The sequence below is a fragment of the Bison bison genome, unplaced genomic scaffold (assembly GCF_000754665.1).
Source record: "Bison bison bison isolate TAMUID 2011002044 unplaced genomic scaffold, Bison_UMD1.0 scf7180017864077, whole genome shotgun sequence".
NCBI classification, from domain to species: Eukaryota; Metazoa; Chordata; class Mammalia; order Artiodactyla; family Bovidae; genus Bison; species Bison bison.
The window spans coordinates 631,073-641,017 of record NW_011494649.1 but is presented as its reverse complement, the minus strand read 5'-3'; the positions used below and the strand labels follow the sequence as shown (position 1 = coordinate 641,017).

Sequence of the window (9,945 nt, the reverse complement as noted above, 5' to 3'; positions counted from 1 at the left end):
GTCTAGTCAAGGCTATGGTTTTTCCAGTGGTCATGTATAGATGTGAAAGTTGGACTGTGAAGAAAGCTGAGTGCCAAAGAATTGATGCTTTTGAACTGTGGTGTTGGAGAAGACTCTTGAGAGTCCCTTGGACTGCAAGGAGATCCAACCAGTCCATTCTAAAGGAGATCAGTCCTAAGTGTTCTTTGGAAGGACTGATGCTAAAGCTGAAACTCCAGTACTTTGGCCACCTCATGTGAGGAGCTGACTCATTGGAAAAGACTCTGATGCTGGGAGGGATTGAGGGCAGGAGGAGAAGGGGACTACAGAGGATGAGATGGCTGGATGGTATCACCAACTCAATGCACATGAGTTTGGGTGAACTCTGGGAGTTGGTGATGGACAGGGAGGCCTGGGGTGCTGCAATTCATGGGGTTGCAAAGAGTTGGACACGAATGAGCGACTGAACTGAACTGAACTGGATTACAGAGGAAGAAATACTTGGTACCTCTCAGTGGGGTGAAGTTTCATACAGAAGATCATATCTAAACTGAGACTTAAAAGATAAGAAAAAGACTACTGCCTGATACACAAGTTGAAGGGGGAAAGGGGGAATATACCAGGCAGAAGAAACACTTCACATATTCATGTGAAAGTATGAAAATACCTATCATCTTGTAAGTCAGCATATAATAAACACATGAAAGAATCCAGTATTTTGCACATGGCTGCTTCTCTCACCTCCATTATGTCTCTCAAATGTCATCTTAGCAGAAACGTGCCATGACCATCTAGATAAATAGCACTCCCAATCCCCAGTCTATATATTACCCTGCTTTATCTTTCTTCATGGTACTTATCACCAACAGGTATATGTATATTTAATTATTTGTTATTATTTGTCCCCCATCCCTCTCCTTTGTTGTTGTTTAGTCACTAAGTCACGGCCAACTCTTTGCAAGTCCATGGACTGCAGCGCGCCAGGCTTCCCTGTCCTTCACTATCTCCCAGAGTTAGGTCAAATTCATATCTATTGATTAGGTGATGCTATCCAACCATTTCACCCTCTGTCACCCCCTTCTCTTCTTGCGCTCAACCTTTTCCAGCATCAAGGTCTTTTTGGTACAATTAGGATGTACACTTCTTGAGAGTAGGAACTTCATTTTGTTAACTGCTATGACCTCCAGTGTCTGTACCAGTACCAGCACCCCTAGGCTATCAGTAAATATTTGTTAAAGAAAAAATGTATGAGAGGAAGCAAGGCATGTGGAGGAAGAGTGCTGAATACTGTACTAGGAGTTCAGGCTTGATTCCACATCTTATCAGCCACTCTTGAGGGAGTTTAATGAATGATTAGATAAGCACTTTAGAAAGTTAACTCAGCAGAACTGAAGATGGACTAATGAACAAGGCAAAGAATGGGTTAGAGAACACGGTGGAAAATGGCATGAAGAACACAATGGAGGTTTGAGGAAAAGAGATCAATTAAGAAGTTACTGAAATAATTCAAACAACACATAAGAGTGGTCTGAGTTGAGGCTGTTTTATATTACTTAACTCTTAGTGAAGAAACTGTGATTAAAGAGAGGGAAAACAATGTTAAGAATGTCCTTTAATCAAAGTTTACCTGGGAGTTGGAATCTGGGAGTCTTTCACTTTGAGTAAAATCACAGAGTCTGATCCTAAAGAAAAAACACAAGGGCCTATCATTAACAAAATTCCACGTGGCTGTACCTTCTAGATGTCTGTAGCTTAAGTTCCCATACTTTGCTATATTCTATTTCCATAAAAATAACACAGCATAAGGATAAAGGCAAGATGGAAGAGAAAGACAGGCAGGTCCATTTTCATTGAGCCACAAACAGGGCTTAGTGAAGAGCCTGTCTCACAAATAAAGCCAAAGAAAAGTATATATGCCCTTCAGCATCTTCTCCTGGGCTGTGCTTGTTCCCTGTGCTTCTTTCTTCTATTCCTGAGAAATAAGAACATGCCAAGATCTCTCAAAAGTCTTTAGTTCATGAACCAGTATGAGACTGATCAAGGTGCAAGAGGGAAGGGAAGGAGGAAGGGAAGAGGGGGAAGGCAGAAAGAAAGAAAGCAACAGCTATGTGAGAAGCAGCAGAGTCCAAACAGTACAAATTCTAGCACTTATTTTCTATTGATAAAGGTAGGAATCATATCCTTCTAAAGCACTATGATTAGAACCTCATTTAGAATATTTAAAAAATGGTATAAGGAAGTAACTAAACCATTCCATATCGTATATTTGTTCCAGTTTAGTTGTATCTAAGCATCTGACATAAAACAAATGCTTCTGAGATTAAAGGCTTTTAATAATAATTCTCAGTAAATCACCTCACAAAATTTTAAGTTTCTGTGAATTTGTGTAGCCATATAATGATGGCACCAACAATTTTTATCCCCAAGTCAGGAACAGATTAAAAACCTTGCTTTAAGTTACATGCCTAAATACATACCATAAATACACACATAATACATACCTAAAGGAGAGGAAAACTAAGCAAACACACAAACAACTACCATAGTAAAACCTTTAATTAACTGGAATTCCAAGAGACTAAATATTTTGGTTAGCTGAAAGTTAGACAGAAAATTCTGTTTTCAAAACTTGCTGACAACCATTCCAAAATGCATAAACCTACTACACAGGTTTTATAAGTACTACTTATTTAAGAACTTTTACTTCAATTCTTAATTGATATTTCAAAACTCCTAGAACTTCAGAGTACTTAATTTTCATTGTAAAGTACTAGAAACGGAGAAAGTACTAAAGTAAGTGGGCTTAATATACTCTGACAGAAGACTGTTCAGGAAGTTAACCTTTTAAATATTATATGAAATCATTTGCCTCTCAATCATTTGTAAGAAAAAAGTAAGCTACTTATATGTTTCATTTACTCATGGCATGGCTAACTGAATTAAATGTATTTAAGGTATCTTATATCTTAATTAAGTTACATGTGTATTACTACCTTGCCTATAATTCATACAATTCTCATAGATCCAATAAACCGTTCACTGGTTACTGAAACTATAGCTGTACAATTCCATTTTTACCTTCAGATTCTGTATTTGAAGCTGGTAAGTTATCTGCCTGATATGAAAGAGAGTGGTCATGTTCGGGTTGACGGACAGGATCAGAATCTTTGGATCCAAATGTACCAGCATCTGGGGTGTAAGACGGTAAGGAAAACACACTGTGGGACAACTGTTCCTGGGCAGTTAAAATGCTGGCAGATCCAGATGAAGAAGTATCAGAGCCAATGATCTGAGTTGCACAAGAGTTTCCATTTTTAAACAGTGGGTCTTTCAAAGTATTCTTACTGGAACTAAGACATCGAGACCTAGCAAGAAAAGAAAACAATTTCAACATTCAATAACAAAATGCAGAATAAAATTCATTTGAAATATGTTTCTGTGACTCACAGGTGTAAAGGAAAATGTGTGGTGGGTTTGGCTATAGAGAACTGCTTCCCTGTGACTATCTGTAGCAGCTGTCTGTAAATCTCTCGTTCTTCCTCTTGAACTGTCTGTAAAAGAAGAAAAAAAATCTTAAATACATTCAATGAGGCAATGTTTCTCTAAGTAATATCTAGACTCCCAGAGCTCTGTTAAAGCTCTGGCAGTGTCTTGATGATAATTAAGACTTATGGTTCATTAATAATATTCTACAAAATTATAAAGCACACATAAGAGAAGTGAGTGAAGCAAATACTCAACAGTATATTTTGGAAAATTACAGCAGCACACAGAAACTGTAGGATATGAAACTAGGAGGCCATTTTTGCATCACTGATTGTCCCAGAAATAAAACATTAAAAAAAAAAAAGAGGACTCTAAACAGGACTCCAACAAAGTCCTTGACTCCCGATACCTGTTAGAAAAATCACAAGGAAGTAACTGGAACAGTCAAGATCAGAGCTATTTCCTATTCTACCCAATTTTTAAGAGTTTAAGTATTTTCCAGAGATGGTTTTCATTGTCAACTTTTATTTAGGCTTTTTTTTTTTCCGTAAAGTTCCAATATTGAATTTAGGGAAAAGCATATATTCCACAGCATAGTTCACTTACTGACCTAAACACCTACTATGCTCCAGGCACTAGAGATGCTGTGCTGAATAAAATAGTCTGTGCCTTGGGGAGCTTACATTAAAGCTGAAGGACTGACAAACAAAAGATTAGTCAAGTAGCATGAAGAAAACTGAAGAGAACACAAAGTGATGGAGGAAGAACAGCAAGAACAGATAAGACTTCTCTAAAAAGGTGGTATTTCTACAGAAACCTAAATCAAAGGAATAAATCAGTCATAGAAATTTATAGAGTATTCCAGGTATTGGCAGAACAAATGCAAAGGGCCTCAGACAGGAATATGCTTGATGTGTTCAAGGAATAGTAAGGTCAGTGTGAATCAGGAGAAAAACAGTGAGAAATGAGGCCATTTAGCAGAGAACCAGTTTACGTGAGAACTTGTAACTGTAATCATGTACCTACCCTGCATAGATCCCCTGAAGTAATGGGCTGCATTCATTAAATAACATGCCCCAGGATTTAAAAAAATCTTATATACTGTTTAATACACACATCAACTTTCATAAAATAATCACACTTCGTGCCAGTGCTAGCAACATCCTACACTGCAACATTTCAGTACGCACATAAGCATTTCATTCGATTACAAAAGTTTGTTAAAAGCACAATGAATAAAGCAATGATAGAGGCAAAGGTAAGAGACACTAAATTTTTTCTTCTTCAATCTTTTTTTTCAGTTCAGTTCAGTCACGTCCGATTCTTTGTGACCCCATGAACCACAGCACGCCAGGCCTCCCTGTCCATCACCAACTCCCGGAGTCCACCCAAACCCGTGTCCATCGAGTCGGTGATGCCATCCAACCACCTCATCTTCTGTTGTCCCCTTCTCCTCCCGCCCTCAATGTTTCCCAGCATCAGGGTCTTTTCCAATGAGTCAGCTCTTCGCATCAGGTGGCCAAAGTATTGGAGTTTCAGCTTCAGCATCAGTCCTTCGAATGAACACCAGGACTGAGCTCCTTTAGGATAGACTGGTTGGATCTCCTTGCAGTCCAAGGGGTACACAGTAAATTTCAGTTACATTGTCAGTATAATGTTACCAATCTAACAAGATACACCTTGCACTGTGCAACTTGACAACCCCTTATGAGAAAGAGCTATCCTTAAATCTGAATAGTTGAGTGATCACAAAAGAAAGAAGTAGTTGAGCATTTATTTGGTGGCAAAATAGAACCAAGAGAAGAAAAAAATTTGCAATGTTCTCTATGAAGAAAATAAATACCATTATCTTATCCCTTAGACCTTAATATATTCAAGACAATGGTGGTCCTCTTTTTTTAGTGTTTGTGAAGAGACTGTCTATATATTTTTATAATTAAAAATCATAATTAAAATAAATGTCTCTTTATCCAACTCCTTGCAACCCCATGGACTGTAGCCTGCCAGGCTCCTCCGTCCATGGAATTCTCTAAGCCAGAATACTGGAGTGGGTAGCTGTTCCCTTCTCCAGGATCTTCCCAACCCAGGGATCAAACCCAGGTCTCCTGCATTGCAGGATTCTTAACCATCTGAGCCACCAGGTAAGCCCTTATTAAAACACAAATTTGCTATTATGAAAATTCTTCAAGTACATAATCAAAAGAAAGCAGCATCATTACAGATTATTAGGGTGTAAGAGAGATCTTTGCCAACTAACTCCACTGTGATCTATATACTGGAAAGCTGTACTATCTGGCACTTTAATGACTGAAATTCTGAATACCTCAATATAAATCTTGATTCCACTTTCCCACTATACCAAATAACCTAATCCACAATACTGTGGGGTTAACAGTATGTTGTTTTCAAGGGTGGTAAAATGGAGGGAGGGAAGGGAAATCAGAAGTGAAGTACTACACCTGGGTCATAGATATTAACTCTAAATTGTAGTTCATTTCCACTATCTCAACAAATTACATCTTAAAAAGCTTTGACTGTATTATCTTATCACAGGAAGAAAAGTAAAGCAGATATACTGGTGTAAGAGGCTACTCTGCATATGAAGGAAGGCAAAGAAATACCCCCATCACTTAAAGACCTCAAGAGAACACCAAGAATAGATGAGATAGAAAGGATCTTTGTGGTACCCTAAATACTACAAACAAAAGGGGAAAAGTAGGGGAGGGATAAATCAGCTTGAGATTAACACATACGCACTACGATTACAAGACACACAACAAGCAAGGACCTACTGTATAGCACAGGGAACGCTACTCAATATTCTGTGATAACCTATATGAGAAAAAAATCTGAAAAAAGAATAAATATATGTATAACTGAATCACTTTGCTGTACACCTGAAACTAACACAATATTATAAATCACAATTCAATACAATTTTTTAAGAATTAAACCATAAAAAGTTAGAAACATTTCCCTCCTCCCTCCTATCACATAAGAAATGTTTTCTTGGAATAAATTTTTATACTTATAAATAAAACATGAAGAACCAATATGCCATTAAGTGACTCATCTAATGCAAATTACAATGAATCTAGATTAATTCAACACAAAGTTAACTTTTAAAAATAATTTAACACACACACAAGTCCCCAACAAATCATTTTCTTCAATAAATATATCTTCAAAGAAAAGCTTCTGTCTGAGCCTGAACAACCTCACAGCCATTAAGACAACAAAAAATGAACAGAAAAAAATGTCCAATACTCCAAATTATTTGAGGTCTCTTCAAGCCCCATTGGAGAAGGCAATGGCACCCCACTCCAGTACTCTTGCCTGGCAAATCCCATGGGCAGAGGAGCCTGGTAAGCTACAGTCCATGGGGTCGCAAAGAGTCGGACATGACTGAGCGACTTCACTTTCACTTTCAAGCCCCATACTTTCAGTTTAAACTGATTATGGTTTAACAGACACTTGCCCCTTAGAAGAAAAGCTATGACAAACCTAAACAACATATTAAAAAAAAAGTCCTCTACTTCAAATAATTATCTGAGATCTCTTCAAGCCCCATACTTTCAGTTTAAACTTATTTATTATTTAACAGACGCTTGCTCCTTGGAAGAAAAGCTATGACAAACCTAAATAGTGCATTAAAAAGCAGAGACATCACTTTGCCAACAATGGTTCATACAGTCAAAACTATATTTTTTCCAGTATTCATGTCCGGGTGTGAGAGCTGGACCATAAAGAAGGCTGAATGTCAAAGAACTAAAGCTTTGGAATGGTGGTGCTGGAGAAGACTCTTGAGAGTCCCTTGGACAGCAAGGAGATCAAACCAGTCAATCCTACAGGAAATCAAGCCTGAATATTCACTGGAATGCCTAATGCTGAAGCACCAATACTTTGGCCACCTGATGCGAGGAACTGACTCATTAGAAAAGACCCTGATGCTGGGAAAAACTGAGGGCAAGAGGAGAAGGAGGCAATAAAGGATTAGATGGTTGGATGGCATCACTGACTCAATGGACATGAGTCTGAGCAAACTCAAGGAGGTAGTGATGGACAGAGAAGCCTGGTGTGCTGCAGTTCACAGGGCTGCAAAGAGTTGGACACAACTTAGCGACTGAACAACAATAGTACTTGTTAAACCATTTTCTATTGAGTGAGCAAATTAAGAAATTAAGAGGAAAGGAAGCTATAATTGGGTAAAATATTAGAGCAAAGGAGGTTTGCTAATATTATGTTATAAATCTAATAAATGACCACAGAAAGTTTAATAAGTTTAAGGATAATTAGTAAAGTATGTTTTTCTTAAAAAAAAAAAAAAAAAGAATAAACCCACCAGTGTCATCTGTAAGGCAGCCCACCATCTTAAAATGCTGCTTAATATGTAGCACAGAAGCATGTCTGGAAGCAATATATAACTGAAAAGAAACTACCTGTGTTATTGCCATTTAACATTTCTATTTTTTTCTCAGTATTTTTTCTTTCCCAAACAGAAACTCACATCCTCTGTAACAGTACTAAGAGAACATTCTGTGATCATGGAAATGTTCCTAATCTGCACTATCCAATATTGTAGCCACTAGCCATGTATAGCTACTGAGTGCCTGAAATGTGGCTAATGTGACTGAGAAACTACATTTTTATTTTATTTAAATTAACTTGAACAGCGCATGTGGCTAGAGGTTACTATTAATTAGATACTATTGTTCTTTAATGTTGCCCTTGAATCAGCCATCAGCCAAGTTGTAGTACAGCCACCACATGCGTATTTCCAAATTCCTCTTCCTCATATATATCTTCAAATCTCTGTTGTAAAACTGAACAGTTCAGTGGTGACACGTTAATTCTATAGGTGGCTTCATATTCCTGAAGATGTTAGACAGCTCCAGACGTAAGATTATACACTTCTCCTTCTTTAAACATAAGCAACAGCACCTCCCTTGGAGATCCCAATATTTCCATGGAATATAACTTTTCCTCCAGTTTATAAGTTTTCAGCAAGGAGATCCAACCAGTCCATCCTAAAGGAAATCAGTCCTGAATATTCACTGGTAGGACTGATGCTGAAGCTGAAACTCTAATACTTTGGCCACCTGATGTGAAGAATTGACTCATCTGAAAAGACTCTGGTCTGGGAAAGATTGAAGGCAGGAGGAAAAGGGGACGACAGAGGATGAGATGGTTGGATGGCATCACCGACTCAATGGACATGAGTTTGAGTAGGTTCTGGGAGTTGGTGATGGACAGGGAAGCCTGGCGTGCTGCGGTCCACGGGGTCAGAGAGTCGGACATGACTGAGTGACTGAACTGAACTGAACTGATAAGCTCCCATCAATAATCTTACTTCAGTGGGAAAAAAGTAATATTTTAATATGTATTATCTATAACACCTAAGATTAAACATCTAAATAATCTGTTGAGAGTTTCATTTAATAAAGTTTGGTCCAATATTTTTACAGACTACTTCATAGTTCTATACTACAAGTACCCTGCTTTTCACAGCAGATTAAAGGCCTAAAAACAACTGAGGTAAAATTTTCTGCAACTTTTATTCCATAGGACAGGTTCAATCCTTGGCATCTTCTTGACACTGCAGAAGGAAAGAGAAACCAGCCTCCCATTCTCCACTGACCCAGCCTGTGGCCTGGAGGGTAGACTGGAAGAACGAAAGTATTTGGTCAGCCCAAGTCCTCAGGTTGGAAGTGAAGGTGAAAGAAGGAGGGGGGGCTGAGTTGTCCCAAATACTGGTTGGCTAATGAGTGAATGGTGTGGGCTTACAATGTACATGGTTTGAAGGATACTCGTGATCCCAGCAGCTGCCACAAGAGGCAAGGAGGGGTCTGGGAGGCCTGCGTCCTGCTGCCATGCCGTCACTCTTTCCCCACAAGTCTCTCTGTAATCTGCAGACTGCCTAGGCTCTATAAGAAGCACAACTCCTACAACTCCAGTAATTAAAAAAAAATTATATATGCAGTAACTGATGGTACTAAATTCAGTGTTACAAATGGTACAGTGAAAAAGAAATAGCGTTGCTCAGCTATCACTAAAGGCAACTGTTGCCAGTTTTGTCTATCCTTCTCCCTGATGATTCACTAGTTTTGTCACCCTCTGTGAATACTGTAGATTCAATACAAATTTAAAACCAAAAAACATACAGCATTTTTAACTAACCATGTCACAAATAATCAAGTTTTGCCACCTAAGAGATCTTCACCACCAAATTACGTTAACTGTTTAGTACGTAACACTGTATTTTTGACTTAAGGCTCTGGAAGCTCTTAATGGGCAGGAACCACATCACCATGTTGTGTAGCAGAAATCATACCACACTGGACTCATGCAAAAGAACTGGGTTGCAGGCTGACCGTTTATAGTTGTGTGACTTCTGACCTTTACTTTCCAACCTTGTAAATGTGGTTATTACCTCATCTCTATCTATTTCATAGATTAAAAGAATTCAAAACAGTAATATAT

General features: G+C 38.3%; 1 protein-coding gene across 5 annotated transcripts in view; it reads right to left on the bottom strand.

Annotated features, from left to right (window-relative positions):
- Positions 1-9,945, bottom strand: part of SENP1 (SUMO1/sentrin specific peptidase 1) — a 52,569-nt gene that overhangs the window by 23,406 nt on the left and 19,218 nt on the right. For all 5 annotated transcript variants that reach the window (XM_010837503.1, XM_010837506.1, XM_010837504.1 and 2 more), the window contains 3 exons: positions 3,427-3,530; positions 3,058-3,344; positions 1,607-1,661 (listed from right to left, as the gene is read on the bottom strand). In XM_010837503.1, the coding sequence (XP_010835805.1) occupies positions 1,607-1,661; positions 3,058-3,344; positions 3,427-3,530 (446 nt within the window). The remainder of the gene's footprint in view (positions 1-1,606; positions 1,662-3,057; positions 3,345-3,426; positions 3,531-9,945) is intronic.